Below are 21,515 nucleotides of genomic sequence, written 5' to 3' on the forward strand. Positions count from 1 at the left end.
CAGAATCCCACAAAACTTTGTAAAACCATTTAGGATTAGTTCTAAAAGGAAATTGCAGAATTACGTGCAGTTTCATTGAGTGGCGCAAAAGTTATAAGCCATCCAAAAACTGCTTTTCCCCAACCCTGTAATGCAGAACTAGGTACAGATGTCCTAGGACATCTGAAGTGTCCGCAAACACCGCAGGACTGCCCCAGGTCATCTGGAGTGTTCGTGGACTTTCGGGGGTGAAACAACCCGTTTTTTTTACTTCTTATGGCCATATCCAAACCAATCCTCATCCCGCCCACATACCCAGAGATTGTTTGTTGAGTTTGACAAGTGCAATGCTGCTTTTTTTTAATGTTTTCACTGCGCTGTCAGCGGACCCCAAAAAAGTCTGCAAATCCAAGATGGCGGACGTTTCAGGAAAACTGACGCATTTCACGTTTTCTCACCACCTAATTAGCGGCCCCTTCCCGCTGTGCGCAGACCACGCAAAAGTCAACAAATTTTTCTGGCCAATCCGAGGCCAGTCCGTGGACCGAACAGCCAATCAGAGGCCAGTCCATGGACCAAACAGTGAAGTGAGTCCGTGGAGCGGACATAGATATCAGTAATTTTTTTCCCTTACGTTTTAGTCATTTAAAAAAAAAAGACTGGACGGATTTACACCAAATTAACAAAAGCACGCTTTTGGGACCAAGCCGCCGCTCCTACCGCAAATTTGGTGAAAATCCGTCTAGCAGTTTGGGCTGTAGGCGCGACAGAAATGTTTTCCCATTATGTCTATGGGAAAAAAATAAATTTTGGGACCCCCCCCTATAACTTTGCCCCCCCTTGACCAAACCTCACCAAACTTTGCAAAAACATTAAGAGTGGGCCATATACTTCAAAGTTTGGTGAGGATTCGCCAAGGGGGAGCAAAGTTATAAGACACCCAAAAACTGCTCTTCCTATGGGTTTAGCAACTTAACCATGACTACATGGCTGCTACCGCAGGCCATGTAATTTTCAAATTGCAATTGTTGATGTTGAGAGATTTGACAAATTCGAGCCACTTATTTTCACTGCCATCCCAAATTTGGGATTTCACTGCCATCCCAAATTTGGGATGGCAGTGAAAAGAAGTGGCTCGAATTTGTCAAATCTCTCAACATCAACAATTGCAATTTGAAATTTACGGAACATCGTAGTTTGCACTCTGTAGTATTCTTGGATGTACAAGTAAAAATAATTGCACAAACAGTAGTATGTGAACTACATAGAAAATCCACAGGTGCAAGCGTCTATCTGCATGCAAGAAGTGGACATCGAAAAATCTCATATGGAGCATTCCACATGGGTTATTCATCAGAATATGCAGGAATTGCAGTAATATTTCAGATTTTGATTCAGGGAGTCAAGTTACGGCACAAAGTTTCCTGCAACAACATTATTCCAAAAAAGTAATTGAGAGAACATATCTGAAAGCACGAGATATGTAGAGACATCAATTATTGACTAAACAAATATACAATTCAACGTGTGAACAAGAAGCTAATGCCATCAGGCTTATCTTAACATTTGGGGGCCATTCACACACCATAAAACAAATTGTGAACAAATATTGGAAAGTACTGAAGGCTGATAAAGATCTGGGCAGGGCTTTGAATGAACGCCCTGACATCACCTTTCGCAAAAGTGTCTCAATTAAGGACAAATTAGTCAACAATTATAGGGTACCTGAAAATACAGGAGTAAGCTCGAACTGGCTGTCCAATAGTGGTGATGGTTTCTTCAAATGCACAAGATGCAAAATTTGCAAATATGCCCAGAATTGCAACACATACACCCATCCTATTCTGAAACATCCCATATAAATCAAGGGCAAAATCATGTGTGAATCAGAATGTGTTGTTTATGTACTGACTTGTCCATGCCTCAAATGGTATGTAGGAAGCACAAAATGCAAATTGAAAGTCTGCATTCTAAAACACATAAGAGCCATTAAAAATAAGGATTGTGCTTATCAATGGCCAAACATTTTTCTGAATTCCATGATGGTGATCCTAAAGGGCTGACATTCTTTGGCATATACAAGGTGTTTGTGGGACCGAGAGGAGGTGATACTGAACGCTTACTGAGACAGGAAGAAACGAGATTCATTATAGATTTTAAAAGTAAAAATCTGTTGGCCAAATTGTTATTGCAACAGCCAGAGAAAGTATTCAGTTAGCCCTAACCAATATGGCTGCAAAGTTTTCAGTCTGTAGTAGAAGTCACTGTGTCAGTGTTCAGCACAAAGGTGTTTTAAATGTTGTCTGGGAAGAGGTGGAGTTACTGTGAACAAGCCACACGTTTGTGGTGAAACGCGTCGGGCTGCCTGCCGGCATGATTTATTTTGGGCAATGAAGATTTTAACATTGATTGCATGTTGTTGAATAAAGGTTGTTATATTTTTCAAACCTTGGCAATTCCTTCTTGGCCCTTCTGAACTTTGGCATTTACAACATGGGAGTGCTACTTGCCGGAACGGCATTTTCCTTGCTGTTGAATCCTGGATTTATATATATATATATATATTACACAGTCCACGGTACCGGCCGTGCAGTTATGGTTAAGTTGCTAAACCCATGGGAAGACCACTTTTTCGGCAGCTTATAACTTTGCTCGACGTGGACGAATTTGGATAAAACTTTGCTGATTTTTTTAGGAAAATTGGGTGAGGTTTCGTGGAAGGGCGGGAAAAGGTATAGGGGGGTCCCAAAACATGTTTTTTCTCCATAGACTGAATGGGCAAAATATTTGCATACAGCTACAATTCAAACGGCTGGACGGATTTTAACCAAATTTGTGGCAGGAGCTGGGGCTTGGTTCCGAAAGCGTGCTTTTGTATGTTTGGTGGAAATCCGACTAGTACTTTTGTTGCAAAGAACTGAAATGTATGTCTCAAAAATCCTGCTCGGACCCATTTCCCTGTTCGCTCCGCAGACAAAAGTCTCATTGGCTTGCAGTATGCCGTGATGTCGGGGAATATTGGACGCAGCCGGTGGTTGACTGCAGGGAAGCGTGCTGCGTGTCAACATTTTTAGGAAACGCCGCCATGGTGTATCGGAGGACAGTGCCGTGCCGAAAAGGCCTGGCAAACATACTTTATGCCATATAATGGTGGGAAGAAGGGATGGAAAGGGTGGGGGAGTGAGAAGTGGTTCATCTGAGATATGTCATTAGGTGGAAGAAGACGGTGGCGTGGCTGCAGTATCTGTGTGTACTGCGCCAATTCGCGGGTCCCTCCACAGGCAACTACCATGTGTGGTGAATGCAGGCAGCCTTTCTTACGGCACGATAGCTCGTGCGGCGCCCTCTTACTGTGATGACTGGTGGCAATTCAATTGCAGAAGGTGAGTGCATTTCACATGACATGAACATTGTAACATAGCCTGTACTACGGTGTGTTGCGTATGGTAAGGCTGTAGCATATTCGATGCATGGGTGGAGGCCTTGCACCAACAACTATGTGTCCTGTTTGCAAGTAGGTTTGACATTGTTGCCCTGTGTGTGTGGTTTGTCAGCATTGCATACATTCTTGGTTTCATGGGTGTGGTGAGTGTTAGCACACCCTACAGTGTTTAGCCCATGGCTGCAGCTAATGGAGTGAACAGTCCTGCAGTGTGTGGACTGGGTGCAGTGTGGAAGTACTGTGTGCATAGAAGTGGATAGGGTTGAACTGCTCATTTTATCGGCTTGGGTAGGGTCCATTGCGCGGAGTGCTGAGTACTGTACTGCACTATGCAGTATTGGTTTTGTGCACTTAATACAGTGCTGGGAGCACAGCCAATGTTGTGAAGATTTTGTGGTTTGGTTGGCAGTAATACAATGCTATGTGAATGGAAGTGGGTTGGGGTGCTGGACACTGTGGTATGTTTGTGGATTCTGCTAAGTGTTACATGTTTACAAGCATCACTGTATTATGGTGCGGGGGTTGGGTAAAAGTGCTGCTGCCCATGTTACGTTTGTGGATTGTGGTACCAGGCCAAATGATCGTCTGCATGGCTCTGTTATGTTGTGCTGGGTGTGGGCAAGGCCTAGACTGTTGGGTGCATGGCCAAAGGCCGTAGGCATCAGGTGGTGGTGGGACTGTTAGGGACACAGAAAACAGTCCCCAGGAGCGGGGGTTGCCAGAAAGGCAGTGCATGGGTGCGACTGGCGGGGGGAGGTGGCCTGGGCCAGAGATCAAAGGGTGGCCAGGTAAGCAGTGCAGAATCAGGTTCAGCCAGGAAGTCAGCAGGGGAGAGGATGAGAAAAAGCAGAAGCAAAGAGAATGGTTTTGAGGTGCTTCCGGAATCGGAGATGGTTCTCCTCAAGTTTCAGGGAGGCAGGGAGGCTGTTCCAGAGGAAGGCCCCAGCCAAAGAAAGAGATCTACCACCAACTGGTTGCTTGGAGAAGCGACTGACCCTAAGGGAGTTGGAGGCGGATGAGCGAAGAGCTCGAGCAGGGAGATATTTAGGAAGTGAGAGTTGAAGGTGTTGAGGCCCCAGGGCCCAGAAGGCCTTGTGGATAATGCAGAGGGTTTTGACCTTAACCCTCACAGGCACTGGGAGCCAGTGCAGACATTTCAGTCCCAGAGAGATACGATCCCTGGGCTTGAGGCCAAGGCCAAGTTGGGCAGTCCTGTACTGGATGAGTTGCAGAGTGGGGAGAGTAGAAGCAGGCAGATTGATATTGATATTTTATTTCTATCGTGCTCATACACAAGTGTTTCAGATTTAGAAAGAGGCTGTTGCAATAGTCCAGCCTAAAGAGAACCACAGCTGCAGGTTGGTAAAATACATGCAGTGCTGGTTTTGGTGCAATATTTTTACAATTTATGTAGGAGATGGGTTAGTGTGGAAAAGAATTGGTAGCATTGTCGGAAGGAAAGAAGAGAGTTCCTGTTTGGATATTACAATGGGTGATATGTGTAAATGAAAATGTTGAAAGCATATACCATGTAAGTGCCACTTGATGGTAGGTGATGGGAGACAAAATAGTATGTTTTTTAAGTACGTAATGGGCGTTCAGTGGCAGATACCGTGTTCAGAGGTACTTATAACAGAGTTGTAAACATACGGCAGAAAAATTATTCTCTACTGTGTGGTGATGGGTGGCCATGTGGATGTATGTGGATGCAGAAATCTTGTATGGTTTTACTGAAATTTTTAATGGACGTGCTTTCGAATGACACGACACTTGCAGTCTGAATGTGTAACGGTACACATGAAGTGTTATACAGAACTGACAAGTGTTAGAGGCTGACGTCTTGGATCGGCACTATAAGGAAATACTGATTTACATAAATGTTAAGGGCACAGGACAAATGCAAAACAGGATGCTCCATTTGATCTTCATTCTGCACCCATAACAAAACAGCTCCAAATGATTGATTTCAATATTAAAGGCTTTAGAAATATCTGCGTGAACCAAAAGAGGACTAGAATGAAAGGCCTGAAGTGCTTGAAATGCCCATACAGCTTGTTCATCCCAATATAATCCTTTAAAAAGGTTCTCCTTCTTGAACAGATAAGTACCCTCCAAAATATACAATAGGTATCTAGAAGAATTGGAAAATACTAAAAAACACTGAGTTTGCATACATGTTGTTTGGGTTGACCAGTTGGACACTGTTGAAAATCACTTCACAGCACAGCAAAAGAGAATATGAATCACAAGAATCCAACAATATCCTTTCAAAATATTTTGTTTGGGCTTTAGTGTTCCAAACCTCCTCATACATAGGCTCAAGACCAGTGTTTGCATCACGTAGCCCAGGTGCTCTCCTGGGGTGTCAAACCTAAGGACTACTGGTTTCACACTAAAGTACAGGGTCTCCGTAATGTTTTTTTGCCCAGAACACTGGAGCATCATGCACATACTGCACAATGTAATGCAAGGAAGGTCAGGTAATGATAGCGACACTGCTACAGCTGTCTACATCCCTGCTCATGCCATGTGTGTGCCAAAGCAGCATTTTGCAATTTAAAAGATACTGCTGTGACAAATGCATAGAAATAGCCAAACTCCAAAGTGCACTGAGGTAGAGGGCTTATCTGTGTGGGGGTATGGGGGGGCAGAGGAACTAGAAGTATGCACACCCCCGACACCAACGTCTGTGGATACACTACTGCTGTTGCTTCCTGGACTGTGAAGGAAAGGACATAAAGGGGACTCACATGTGATAACCGTAGCAAAGTACAGCCTGAGCTACAAGGTCAGGGCAGGGCGGCAGGCAGCACAGTGCAGGTAGATTTATGATCAGTAATTTAAGCACTCGTGAATATATGGAGAATGGTGTTAGTACTGCATCAAAATATGATATTGAAAACCTGAAGCATTAATTTTGTATTGACTAATCAGCAATTAGCAAAACATTCATCCTCACTTAACAAACAGTACCCTAGTTAAGATCACAGATATGCATTTGTTCATGTATAGCCATAGTAGAAGTGAGTACTTTTACTGTGGCTAAACTATGGAGCACCTGAGCAATGGGAGCTCTACAAGCTGAGATAAGTTCCACTTCTCAGTGTCATCTTGCGGGCCTCAGTGGGGCTTTCAAGAAAATACAAATCTACGCACAGGTAGCCACCCGAAATTGTGAAAACAATGGGTGGTTCAGCAAACCCCAACTATCTTGAGACTTTGCGTAATTTTGAGTGTGGCAGAATTAATTTGTGTCTGCACATTTGTAGGTACAGCATAACAGGAGTGTCCATTTTTCATATTGCTCAAACAGAACTTAATATATTATTGAGTAGTATCAAACCAAACCTAAGAGAAAGTGACTTGAAAAATGACATTTATAATGAATAGTGTACTTGTCTGAAAACAGGGTTGTTGAAAATATAGTATTTTATAAAAAACTTAAGCCAATTTGGGGAGGAAAACGAACATATTAGTCAACACTTTTCAGAATATCAGATTAATACTAACATATATTACAAACCACGAAGTTACAAAGACAAAAACTACACTGTAAATGTTTAAATGGTACAGCTATTTAGTATCATGCAGCATTTATTTTGTTTGCAACCATTAAATAAAACTTACTTGATCAAGAATGTCAGAGAACTGCCTAAGTTTGCTAAGCTCGACTAGGTTTAGCCACGTCATGTCAAGGATCCACTTTGATGGCTTTGGGGAGCAGGCGTTAAGGTCCAAGGAAGCCCCACCTAGAAACATAATAGATGAAAGAATGAATGGGCTGTCGTCTTAAACTCCATAAAGTGCTAACTGCTAACATGCTTTATTTTGGCAAGTTGTCATAAAATCAAACACAACATCAAATGCAGCTGCAATGTAATGAAAACAGGTAACATACACTTTCAAGAATATATTTCCAATCGAAAATTACTTTTCCTATGATATTTTTAAAATACCAATTCCCTCCACCACTTTACAAAATGCATTACTCTATTCCATTCATATTAAGTTTATTCAGAAGCAAATTATCCATAAACCATACACAACATAGAACTGCATAGTAATACAAAATCCAATTCAACATTTTTTTTAAAAAAGTCCACGGCATTAACTTACAAACATTACATATGTATAAAAAAAGATTAAAATGTGCATGTGTGTAAATCAAGATAAAATCCACAGGAAGCGTCCAAACGATTCAATAAAATGTTCATGGTCTGATCATATTTTGGACAGTGAATTTAGCTCTCCGATACCAGGCCCTTCTCAAGTAGTCCACCATGCCCCAGGCCACTGGCATCGTAGCGGCTGAAAGCAGATAACATAAAGCAGGCCTAGCCTGAGACAAGCCAGCGGACTAAGTAGTGGCAGAAGTGTTTTTTGTCTTAGGTCTGTGTAATGTGGGCAAAACAACACAAAGTGTAGAAGGTCCTCCACTGGCCACTGACAGCAGGTGCAAGCTGTAGGTTGCACATTATGAGTCCAGCTTTTTGTTTGTGCCCCTAGCCATAAGCAATCAAACCTGGCTCGGGTCAAGGCCCAGCGATCTGCAGGATTATCACTGTGGAGCAAGTACAGCTGAATAGCATCTGCAGATGTTAACACAATATGCCTTCTGTTTGCAAGAATACCCAAGGCAGCGGACTCCCTATTTGCCACCAAGATGGAATTAAACATTTGTTTGTATGCCCTGACCGCACAGGGGGTCAAGAAGATTGAAGGGCAGGCAAGATTAGCACAATTTAACTGTCTAATGCATTTCTGGATGTACATAAACCAGGAGATTTTCTTTACAGCTGAGCTACTCACCAGGGCTCTTATGATCTTATGTGAAAGAGTGGCTTTCTGGTTAGCCCATAGTGCCAGCCAATGCGAGACTGGAGCCAATAGCCACTCATCGGCAATGTGTGGACATCCCAGTTTTAAATGTGTCCCATAGTTTGGAGCAGACTGTGGTAGCCCAAGCAGTTTTTTAAGAAAAGAGTTCTCCACATTTTCGATTTTTGGAATCCTTTCCATACCCCACAGTGCTGCCCCATAATTAGTGGCAGTTTTTGTTTGAGCCCTGTATCCTTCGAAAATTAATTTGATTGGGTGCCCCACGCAGTTGTGTTGAAAGCGGGACAAACCCCCAAGTGCCTGTCTCATCCTCATACATTGCTTATCGACATGGCCAAACCATCGCCAATTCTCCGTAAAACAAATTCCCAGATAATCAAAGCTGGTGACCCTCGGGATAGGCTTGCCTCCACTCCATATCGTGCGCATCTTGAGATGTTTAACACCCAAACTCTTACATGCCATAACTGCTTATTTTTGTGAATTCACAGTCAGCTTATGGGAAGCCATAAATTGGGTGTAGACATCCACCAGGCATTGTTAAGCTCTGGGGGTACGGGCAATTAAAACCATATCATCGGCATAACCTAAGACTGGGAGGGGGCCGCCACCCACCGTGATATAGTCGGTATGGGAGTTAACCAATGCCTGGTAGACACCATTCATGTAAAGGGCAAACAATACCGGGGCCACAACACAGCCCTGGCGGACGCCCAAGAAGGTCTAAAAAAAGGCTGTGCACTGCCCCTGTTCCCCGAATCTGACACAAGCCGATGTATGTTCATGGATTATATGGAGGACCTTGACCAAATCCTCCGGGCAACCCATGGACCTGAGCACCGCCCAGAGAATAGCCCTGTCTACTTTGTCAAACCCGGTGCTCAGGTCTATGAATGCTAAGTACAAAGGCTCACCCCTCACATGTACGGACGTAGCTCCCACCAAATACAGGTTCAAAGCCTGGTCCCTAGTTCCTAGGCCCGGGCGAAAACCATATTGAGTCTCTGTAAGAACCCCAGAGTCAGAAATCCATTGTTCTAGCCGTGCCAAAACCGCATGGCCAAAGATTTTGAAGGAGGTATCAAGCAAAGAGATTTAAAGTGTACTAACACCAAACAGGCACATGGCAGTCAGATAGATTAAAATTCATACAGTTAATTTAGGAAAACATCCGAAATTAAAGGTTTATGGATTGATGAAACGAGATAAAACCACAAAATCCCCAAGTATTGAAACATTAAGGAAATAGAAGATCATAAAGTAAATTTTACTAACAAAAACGTCATTATAAAATGGAGCTATTACAAAACAGTTGTGTTAACAAAGTGTTGTGTGCACAAATATATGCGAAAGGTACTAGGAATAACACAATCCACTGATTAATTTAAAAGAAAAACTGCAAACTGTCTTCAGTACTTTTATTTATACTAGGGAGTAACTGTTTACTTCAATTGCATTCAATTCATAGGCTTTATTTCGACGACACAAGTCATAAAAGCAACACTACACATATTCATCATAGACACTCTATACACCAATATACCCTAAAATCACACCATAATTTATCATTTCATCATAGATAAGAACAATTAAGAAGGGTGAAGGGCATTGTACAATATCACAGCATTAAAATGTAAACAATGGTTCCTAGGAGGAGCTGAGCTGGCTCCTTGCACTTCTTTAGATGAACTCTCCATGTCGAGCTTAGATAGCAAAAACCGCTGAAACAACGGTAGAGTTCAAGCACTTGGCCATGGCTTCACCAATTGTCCTTCAGCCACGATTTACAAAGAGCGGCTTCAAGAAGTGTTTCCTCAAGGGCTTGGTCCCAGGGAAGAGCAATAGATAATGAAGAAGGTCTTCAAAAGTATCATAACATAGGATGCAATTTGGAGGGAAGGCATTATTCCTCTTATGTAAGAGTGCGGCTGTGGGCAGGTTCCCAAGGCAGAACTTTGAGTATACAACTTTTTCCCACCTGGAGGTTACATAATCCAAGTAATCTAATAACACCTATTTTGCAGTGCTTAAAAGCAAGAGGTATCAGGAGTCAGACATGCATGCAAATCATACATAGAAATTTGATATAATAGTATTTTACTTGGATATGGGAAAATCCAGGCCACCTTACCTTCAAAACGATTATCATTTTTGCACAAAATGATAGGCCTCAGAAAAATAAAAAGAACAAGTGAACTCTAAATAATTAGCTCTTCATCTGGAGCATCCACTCTGTCTGGCAACAGTGTGATTTCCAAAAATAAAGTGGGAAAAATAAAGTGGGTTCTAAGAACCCACTTTATGTTTGTTTTCACACTGCCAGTTGCAGCTGGTGAATTTTTTAATTGGTGGGGCATAAACATTTGCCGCAAATTTGCAAGACCGACCAGGCGTAGCGAGGTATTCTGAATCTACCAAGGATGGTCCGGGGGGGCCACTCCCCTGCTACCAAGGATGGTCCGGGGGGACCACTCCCCTGCTCCCCCCAACAAGATGTTTTTAATAATAGGTTAAAAGTGTGCATTATATAGCACACTTTATGTGAAAAATTGGTTAAAAAGTCAGACAATTTGCAATCAGTTTTGTAGGGTGATCCATCAAAAAATCCAATTGATGCAAGTCACCATCACATTTTCATGATGCCTTTCAATACAATATATCGCAGTATACAAAACATTTTCACACTTCCTGTGCCTATACATTTCCATTCTGACTGCACCTATATATGACAGTTTTGCCATGTAAGACCAGGAGGAAGTGGGAGGCGAAGTGGTTACTGGTGGCAAAGTCTGTCTATCGTTTCTACAGAGGAGGAGAAGGAGCCTTTTTGTCTGCCATGTGAACCATTGCATAAAACCCCCAGTCTGGTGCGGAGAGGAAGTGGGAGGCAAAGTGGTTACTGGTGGCAAAGTATGTCTATTGTTTCTACAGAGGAGGAGGAGGAGCATTTTTGTCTGCCCTGTGAACCATTGCATAAAACCCCCAGTCCGGTGTGGAGCGCAGCACAGAGAGGAAGTGGGAGACGAAGTGGTTACTGGTGGTTTGTGGCAGAGCATTGTGGACGGTGAACTAAGAAGCCGACCTGTAAATCCACTGTGCCCCTTATATTTATATTTATATTTAGACTGTGGAAGTTTTCCGGTGTCACGGCAATGTATGCACTTTGATCCCCTTCTGCAGCTTTGGGGATTTAAGCCCTGTGCCCGAAGATTTATGGAAGTTTGGTGATCGCAATCATTGGTTCAGGCTAGTTTGTGGCTATTGATCTGGCTTGTTGCCAGCAAACCTGCAAAACAAGTTTTTTCCATCAAGTCAATTACCACAAGAATTTTGCACTTCTATTATGTATATATAGCCCAGGTGCTCTATTATTTTATCCTTATGGTGACTGCGTCTTCTTAGCTGATTTTACCTGGTTTTACTCTGAGGGCGGGCAAGGTGGAGAGACAGACTAAGGCTGCTCCTTGAGCCGTCGGGCGTTCCCTGCCTGCCTGTGCTACTGGTATGGACCCTGATCCAGATATTGTGCTTGGTTGAACTTTTGGAACTGCCTGGAATTCTGTCTATGGACTTCAGATTTTGGACTTTGGGACATGTTGTCTTATAGAGTTTTTAATTTGAAGTGGCACATGTTAGTGCAGGTTCTTGTTTTTATGGTATGGTTTTATAGTTTTAGGTGTTTTTAATTTGATAATTTGAGAATATCATAGTGATTTGTGAACACAGAAAACCTAGAAAATAGAAATGTTATACTGGTGTCAACATTGTTAAAAGAAAAGCTAGGGACTAGGGTAGACCCCAGAAGATGTCCATGAGTGCAAAATAATCTAAGCAATCTAAGTCAACCCAGCAACAAGTAAGGGCCAAGTCACATCTCATGTAACTTTCCTTGGACTCGTATTTGGAAGATATGGTCAGGAAAATTGAAAACCGTATAAAGGTTACGGAAAAGGCCATTTGGGATGCTGCTTCTGGCATAGGGGGTTATGCCGAGGGTGGCAGTAGTGCTGGTTTGAATATTAGCACTGATGGTTTCGGGAAAACAAATAGCCCAAAACATATGTATAAGGATGGCCAGGTAACAGCTTTTTAGGAAGGTTTTCTGGCTGACCAGGTTTAACCGAGTAAAGTGGAAGGAGTAGGGGAGGGAGACATAGAGGTGCAGAGGGAGGGAGTCGACGTATCTGTGGAGAGTTCCAATTGTGAGAGTTTGGTAAGTGTGGTAACCCAGTGTGACCTCCTCTGGAGAGGAGGATAAATCCTGTTTGGAAGCCCTACTAGATGAAAAGCTTAAGCCCCTATACCATTTGTTTATGAGTATGAGTAATGCCCCCCCCAGAATGATCTGGAACCAGTTTGTAAGAAGAATCTCCAGTCAATTTATGAGTTGCTCCAATCCTTCAAGTTTGGGGTAGTGAATACTCTTGCCATTGTGGACAATTCTATGAGGGAACTTAAAAGAAAAGTTGAGGAAAGTAGTTTTGATAGGACCAGAGTCAATGGCAAGGAAATTCCAGTGACTGTCGCGGTGCAGGGCAAAGAAAGGGCTGAAGGGGGTAGGGAGGTTTGGATGGAGGAACTGGAGTTTGAAGAGGAAGGCCCTTTAAAGCTCAATCCTTTAATTATAAACAAGGGCCAAGGTGGTGGCCTAGTGATTGATGCGATAGTCAGCAAGGGATCTCCTTTGGTCGAACAAGGGGTTGGAATGATATCTGGGAGTGTGGGGATATTAAGGAGAGGAGCATCCTAAACCAACCACCTGCAGCAGCCCCACTAGTGGGGGGTTATGGATGTGGCAGGGTTGCCAAAGGGTGGGTCCACAATGTCCTTGATGAACAAGGCGAGTCATTGTATCAACGCAAATCTGATGGGCCTGAGCATTGATCCTAGTCTTGTCTTGATGGCTAGAAGGGTAGGGTGGATTGGTCCACAGTGAAAATCTGTGGAGGGCGACTGCAATGCAGTCTCCTTTTCGGATCCACTAGTTGTGAAATATTTGATAAATTCTAATTTGTCAAGAGGGCTTAAACCAAATGGCCATAGACTTCACAATAGGGTGGTCTCACTGGACTTTTTCTATTTGTCTCTGGGGAGGGTTGTTGACCAGGAAAATGGACCAAGGTAGAATGCATAGAAGAAGGGAGAGGGGTTGGGTGCGACTTTGTGGGGATCAGCCCAACTAAATATCTGCCCCAATCAGAATTCTGGGACCAGGATTAGCTCCTGCACAGCAAGGTAGATAATGAAGGGTTGGAGGGTTTCCCCACTGGGTGTAGTGATCTCCATTCGGTTTGATCCTCTCTTGTCCATTGACGAGATAGATTGATGGACGGTGCCCCTACCTACTGTAACTGAGTTTGGGGAAAGTGGGTGGAGGGGGTGCCTTAAGCTCTGCAAATGGGGAAGGCTCTGGTGTGAACAGGGATGTATCCCCAGTGGTGGGTCTGCTGTCATGGAACATAGCAGGGGCTAGGGGGAAATTTGAAATGGAAGATATCATAGGGTTTTTGAAGTCCCACAAAATGATCCTTCTGCCGGAAACTTGGGCATTGGAGATCCCCCTTCTAGATGGATCTGTATCCCATGGGATATCAGCAAAGAAAAATGGCAGAGGTAGATGCTATGGGGGTATGGGTATATTGATTAAGGCCTTGTTGGCCTGTAAGGTTAAGTTAGTAGGGACTAAGTTGGACTATTTACAGATGCTGCAAATTTCATCACCCCAGGGGGATCCGGTAGACATGCTACATTTTTATAACAGTCCTCACAAGGCTCAGGTGAATAGGTTCGAAAAACCTAAGATCTTTATTAATGAGCAATTAACGAATAGGGGAAATAGTTGAGTCAAGTTTGTTTGGGGTGGAGACTTTAATCTCAGAACGGGCGTTGGACCATTGGTTGATATGTTTGACTCATTGGAGGATCTGTCTTTAAATATCCTGAAGCTATTAATAAAGGATGCTCGGGTTTGTGTGAAGGGATTGCAATTTTGTGTTTGGTTTATCAAATGGGGGATGTGTTCTGTAAATGGCCGTGTAGAATCCGCTATTCCGGGCAGTCAGACCTTTAACAACCATTTGGGCTCCTCTACAATAGATTACTTCTGACTTTCATTGGAATTGTGGGAAAGGATAGTGGACTTTGAAGTGGCGGTGAACCCCAGCAGTGACCACAACCCAATTAGTTTGAAATTAAGGGGAGCAGCAGGAGGGGTAGGCCCATCTGATAGCTCCCTTTGTTTGGTCAATTTGGAAGATGTGTCTAACAGGAGAATCAATTGGGCAAGAATCTGGGACTCTTAACTGCATCTTGATATCTTGGCAGAGAAAATCTATTGCATCTTAGACTGCATGGTTAAACCTGAGTGGGTAGTGGAGTGCTTTATTAATGTACTGGGGGCACTCACCAAGGGTTTTGTGGTGCAGTGCATGCAGAAAGTGAACCCATGTAGGAGGGGATGGTTTAATGATTCCTGCATCTTTGCAAAAAAACAACTGTTGATGGCACTAAAATCACTGGCTATCTCTAGGAGGAAGATTATCCAGGCTAGAGCTAATTATAGTTCTGTGTTGGAGAAGAGGAAAATAGAGCTTGAAGTGGAAGTATGCGAAGAATTTCTGGAGGCATCGAGGCTGAATAACTCAAAAGCATTTTGGGAATTTGTAAATGACAGACAGACCTATAAACCAACAGAAAGATCAAGGGGTACCGATATGGAAGCAACAGTTTGGGTGGAGTATTTTGCCACTCTGTTTAGAGGTAGAGTACCATCAGAGGACTCTAGGAGTAGTCGCACCACATTGTGCTTTAGGCTAGAGGATGTTTCTCTGGCCATTAAATTACAGGCTCGTAATCGGGCCCCTGGTCCCGATGCTATGCCCTTGGACCTGTTTCAGGACCAGCTTAATTTATGGGCTCCCTTGGTGACCATAGTGTTTAATGCTTGCTTAGACTATTTGGGAGGGCACTCTTGGGGCTTATAGAATCCTGGCTAACGGAGGGTTCAGTACTCTCTGACATACAGTTTGGCTTTCGTCCAGGGGTAGGAAGTATACAACAGAGTTTGAACCTGTATTTATTAATATCTAATTCCATCTTCTGTAGGGGGAGGCAGTGTATCTTGCATTTATGGATCTGAGCACGGCCTTCGACAAAGTGGATAGAACAAAGTTGTGGGCCGAGCTTGGATTCTTTGGATGCCCGGTGAACATTTTAACTGCACTGCTAGAACTCCATAGGGTGTTCCAAGCTTATGTGCACAGTGGATCGGGGGGGCATTGCTCTGCGTGCTTTGATGTGGAGTGAGGGGTCCGTCAGGGCTGTGTTTTGGCCCCAATTTTGTTTACCCTCTATATTAATGGGTTTTGGAAGCACTGGTGGATACCGGGTGGACTAGGAGAGAAAATAAAGGGCGCCTGGCGGGGTCCTGATATGCCCAGGTGGGTACATATATTGAAAACACAAATAATCAGGATGTGAGATCCTCACAAAAATCCACCGTTTTTGGACATATTTATTTCAATCTCAAAAACCAGTGTCTTAAATTATTACAAACTTGGGGTGGACTATCCAAGCATGGGGGGTAGGGTCTTTCCGGTCCTGGCTTATGCTGTTGATATGGTACTAATAGCCAGGGCCCCAAGGGCCCTTCAGATTTTGATAGATGCCTATGTGGTTTTCATGAATAATCTAGGCTTAAAAATCAACACTTCCAAATCAGCAGTAATTGGGTGCGGGGGAAGGAAGAGGGGGAAGGAAGAGGTCGGTAAAGATGGGCCCTATGGTGTGTAATGGGGTCATCATTCCTAGAGTTAAGGAATTTGATTATCTGGGCGTCAGATTTTCCGAGACAGTTATTATGGGTCAAGCTCATGTCAATCCCTGAAATGAGTCAATATGTAGGTGGGATTTTCCACTTTTTGTCCTGTTGTCAGGGACAAACCCTGGACTTGATTTTGAAGGTCTATGCCGCATAGACCAATGCTACAACACTGTATGGAGCACCATTGTGGGGCTACACGAACGCACCAGAGATACAGGTCAAGGAAAACACATTTTTTAGAAGGCTCTTGGGACTCCCGGGATCAGCTCCCTGTGTCTCATTTCCTAGGGAACTAGGAATGGATTTCTGGGAGGACCAATGGGCGTCAGCTCCGATTATTTTTTGGCTTCGCCTGTGGGCAATGACTGCACCACTTTATGCCATTTTATTATCAGGACGCTCATGGACAGGGTAAATTGGCGCAAAATTCCCTGACTAGCATTCATTGATGAATCTTTGTCCAGAAGCAGTATGTGAGTTCTTTTACCCCAGATAGTTTGTTGACTTATTGCCAAATGTATTCTTATAAGCGCATCCTGAATCTGGCAATGAAGGAGAAAAGAGATTATACGGAATTTGATACTAATCTGGATAGAGACCACACCCTGATAAGCAGGGTGAACGAGATCCAGCCATATCGTCTCCTGAGTTCTAAAAGGGGAGATTTGACTGCTTGCAGTTGAGGGGAAACACAACAAAGTGGCTTGGGTTTCCTGACACATCAAGCTGCCCCAGCATGTGGGAGACAGAGAGGATTTGAAGCACCTTATACTGTTTTGCCCAGCATATAATGTTTTTGGAAGGTCTACTATTTACTGGTTCTCAGGTCAATTAATACTCATTCCCATAGGTCGGCATTGCTTTACCTTTTGGCTGTGGATTCTGTATCGACAGCCTGGGCACTTTTGTCCTAGCTGAAAAGACCCATGTATCAGAGAAAGGGGATTTTGGTTCAATTGTGATGACCCTTTATTGTTATTGCATATGCAGGCCTCCAGATAAGGTGCGTACTAGGCCTTTTTACGCATGAAAATCTTGTAAAAGCTTCAACCAGTATTGCACAATTGTGTTTTTCAGAGTTCCTGTGCTGTGTGAATAATCATGCAGAGGCAGATCATATTTACACTTATAATTTACTTTACACTCTAATTATAAAAACAGTGTGTAAAATGATGACTATGCATGGTCTAGTTTACATCCATTCAATCTTGTAGTGAATGGGGTACATTACTACAAATGGTCAGTGGCAGCAGAGTCTTTGCCCAAGGGTGAGTGATTTTCATCACACCAATCACAGGTGTCCTAGCCTCTCAAATTTTCAAGACTACAATTAAAACACCCAAAACCTGACTCTCCAGGAAGTTCAAGCGCTGTTCAAAAACAAACAAATGAAAGTTACATTGTAATTGAAATAGAAACTCAGCAAAACCTGTCCTTGTGATAATCCAGATAGGTATTTAACTTTACGTAGCGCTTCATACATGGTTTGTCCAACATCTAGGCAGTGTGATTATTATACCTCAGTCAAAACTCAGTTTGCCGGTTGAGCACTTGTTGCTGTAATTTGTGCATGATCTGTAGGTTGCAGGTTCGAATCCCGGCAAAGCCAACTCAGCCATTCATCCTTTCGGGGTCGATAAAGGAGTACAAACTTTGGTTTGGTGATAATTGTGATAAATATGTTCTACGTACAGCGTTTTGCCAAAAGCGCTTTATAAATAACCATTTGACTGTGAGATTAGATATAGAATTTAGCATCAAGACCTTGCCTCTCGGCACTGTTGTATCATAATATTGGCATACCATTAGGCAGTAATAGCTCCAGGAAATGAGGATTTTCATTAAACATCAAAAGACACTTCTGCTATTGAACCTCAAAACCAACAATACAATTCAGGTTTGCTTGACTATGTAATTGGCTAGGTTTTTGTGTTTTCAACATTTAAATATATACAGGAGAGATCAAATGGCTAGCCCTTAGAGAAATAATGAAAGGTGTATTTTGTCACAATGCAGAAAGCCTCTGCATAGTAATGATTGCCATACAGTTTTTGCACATGTCTGCTGGATGTCACAAACATTTTACTCCCCTGCAAAGGAGAAAAGTCATGTTTACTCTCTTAAAATCATATTTACTCTCAAAGTTTAAAAACAGGGAGTAAAATATTCCCACCTCAAAATCTTATCTGGAGCACTGTGCATGTATTGTGTTTTTTTAAAACTGTTTTTATAATGTAATGATTTCGGTGTGAACTTGGAGCACGGACACTGTTCTTTTATAATTGTGATGAAATGGTTATTTTTTTATATTGTATGTGTATCTGCTTTTTGTGTATTTGATGGCTGCATCCATCCAAATAAACATACTGATTGACTGATTGACATGTAAGAACATACTCATGTTGAGCATAATTCCAGTAATGGTACCATGAGAAAACATATCTAGACTGGCTCTGCCAATATATGATTCCTCTGTACCTCCCAGACTTTGGTTTTCTAACAATCTTTCTATAAGTTCCATTTTCTTGCCCTTCTCATAGAGATTCTTATGTCTACACAATACTTTTAAGCAATCAGCAGTTTTGGCAGACAATGATTCTAGGGTATAACTCTCCATAGCAGACATAGTTAGAAAATCAGCTTTTTAGTGCTAAGCTCTGTGGTTAGTTGTCCTAAAGTGTTCAAAAAGCACTCTAAAGTGTATACTCAATACAAATCCCACCACTGTACACCAGTGTTAGGCAGAAACCTGTGCAGTTCCCTCTGGGACCACTGCAAAAGATTTAAGACTACAGGTGTTTGGAAGTAAACCCACTTGGTAGCAGTCTGTACCACACAGATTCACTTGGTAGCTGTGGCTGAGCAATGAGACTTCCCTCAAGAAGAGTTAGGCAGTATACAGAGTATTCACAATAGGTCAAAAGAGCACAGTAGAACAAGTAAACACTGACCAGAGCTTGGTGTAAAAGAGATATAATTATTTATTTAAAACCACATCTAGTAAAACACAAAGGCACTAATGTTAAGCAGTTCAAAAACACGGTCACTAAAAGATATACACTCCCTTAAAAGAATATTAGACAATTCTTAAGAAAGGCCCCACTTATTTTCAGACAGCGGTGAGCGCTTAACGCAGATGGCACTCTAATAATTCGTTTTAAAAAGGGAGAGAAAAGCAGAGTATAATTTGAAACAGATCCCAACACTTTCACAAGAACACAACAAGAGATGAAGGCAAAGTAAAACCGTGAAGTTAGAGTTCAGAAGGCCGGATCCACTTTAAGAGGATCAGAACGAAATGTGTCCAAGGTCACACGGTTGCAGTGCACAAAAGTCTTGAAAGGGTTCAAAAAAGAGTTGGACCAAAGAAAGGGACCAGTTAGATGGTCAAGGCGGCCAGCCCAGTCCAGAAGGTTAAGGGATTATTATTACCTTGTAGCAATCTTTAGAAAGGGAGGCCTGGCGAACACGGTACCTTAAAGTGGTGAGAATACTCCAGCGGGGGCAGTTGTTCCTGGCAACGGATGCAAGTCGGTGCTTCGTCCGGGGGAAGAGAGGATCTCGTCGGGGAGGAAGACAGGAGTCTGTTGAACTGCCAGGGAAGAAACCAGCCGCGGAGTTCTCAGGTAAAAGGAGCGGTCCTTTTATTCGCGGTGCAGTGGTAAGTGGCTATCCGGTTGCCAGGGTGTTTGGCACGGGCAATTCGACCACAAGACGTCCTGGGATGCGAGGAAAAGAAGGTAAACTGGTTGTGCCCACCAGTCAGGGGAAGAAGCCTCTCCAGCCGGGAGATCTTCTCTGTCGTCGGGAAGTGGTGAGTCGGTTCCGCAGGGCTCCACCGGTGGTGTCGTCGTGGTAGGTCGGCTCAGCTTCTCCCTCGTCGGATTCACAGGTAATGTGGCGACTTCTGAAGTTCCAGTCCCCAAAGCCCTGCTTTTATGCAGCACACCCCATTCACTCAGCCTAGCTGTCAATCAAACATGCTAAGTGGTGAGCCGGCCGGCTCACCACTTGGGCCAATCACACAAGAGTGCGACTTGAGTTACCAAGGTAACTCAGTCCAGGGTGCCTAAACCCCCTCCCACACCCCCTGTGGTACCCAGACAGAGTGGCACCACTTTTGGAGGCTTCTGTAGAGAAGGCCACCAAAAAGTGGAACAAAGGGCTCGACTTGGGTTGGAGTCACAGAAGAGAACACAAACGCCATTTTAGAATCAAGTCCTGGCAAAAAATACCAACCGGCGAATTAATATTAATTAAATAAACCAGCGGTATGTTCGAGGCTATGAGAATTATATAATTAAAGTTGGTAGCCTCGAACAATGGGAAAATCCCATAGGGATATATTCGCGGTCGAATATAAAAAGTAGTATCCACTGCCACCAGCCAAAAATCGGTCAGGGGGGACGGAGACGTGCACCCTCAACTAACAGACCCTGGGGCAATCGAATTGCCCCGACCAGTACGTCCACAATATGATGGTTTGTACCGGTTTCTGTTAATAATTTGGGACTAGTAAAGCCAATGGTGACTTTACATGCCCTGGGAGACAGTAGTCAGTCCCAGGGTATGGAGTCTATGGTGGGGTGTCAATATGACACCCCTGTGTCACTGCACGGAGGGTGCTGTGTAACACACATAGTAAAAACACATGCGACCCTATGGAGTAAAGGACCCCATAGCCCATAAAACACATTAACAGTCAAAGAACACCATAAATCATGTCCAAGAGTGGGAGAAAAAGAGTCTCACTCTTGGCAGGAGAAAAAAACAAACTCCAGAAATCCAGCAAAGCTGCTGGGGGACTCACTAGGTTAGGAAATTCAGCCTAAAGAGAGAATTCTACCTAACACTCGCCCCCCCCCATACTAAGGGACAGGAGAATTTAATCCACTCCTGGATGAATCTCATACCTCTAGTCGATGACATACATCCTAGAGAGACCATCAGCATTTTGGTGGTGACACCCTCACCTGTGCTCAATGGTGAAATCAAACCCTTGCAGGTAGATTGACCATCTCAATAGTTTTGGGTTTTCCCCTTTCATTTGCATTAACCATCTCAAGGGTTGGTGGTCAGTTTGAATGACAAAAGTAGAACCATACAAGTATGGCCTAAACTTCTTCAGAGCCCACACAATAGCAAAACACTCTCGTTCAATGGTTGCGCACCTTGTTTCAGGATCCTTCAGTTTTCTACTGATGAAGCAAATGGGGTGCTCCCTACCTATCCCATCCAGTTGACTGAGGACTGCACCTATTCCTACATTTGAAGCATCTGTTTGCACAATGAACGTTTGGTGGTAGTCAGGAGCTCTGAGTACTGGGGCTTGGCAAAGAGCCTTTTTCAGGGTTTCAAAGGCCTGATTGCATTCCTCATTCCACCTAACCTTTTTATGGAATTTAGGAGAGGAGATGACATTCAGTGGAGAAG

The 21,515-nt window shown here is 43.4% G+C and overlaps 1 protein-coding gene across 1 annotated transcript in view; it reads right to left on the reverse strand.

The window, feature by feature from the left end:
* Positions 1-21,515, reverse strand: part of DNAH5 (dynein axonemal heavy chain 5) — a 4,235,244-nt gene that overhangs the window by 454,259 nt on the left and 3,759,470 nt on the right. The window contains exon 69 of the mRNA XM_069613779.1: positions 7,049-7,170. Within this exon, the coding sequence (XP_069469880.1) occupies positions 7,049-7,170 (122 nt within the window). The remainder of the gene's footprint in view (positions 1-7,048; positions 7,171-21,515) is intronic.

The sequence above is a fragment of the Ambystoma mexicanum genome, chromosome 5p, assembly GCF_040938575.1.
Source record: "Ambystoma mexicanum isolate Mex_15411 chromosome 5p, UKY_AmexF1_1, whole genome shotgun sequence".
In the NCBI taxonomy this organism is placed as follows: Eukaryota; Metazoa; Chordata; class Amphibia; order Caudata; family Ambystomatidae; genus Ambystoma; species Ambystoma mexicanum.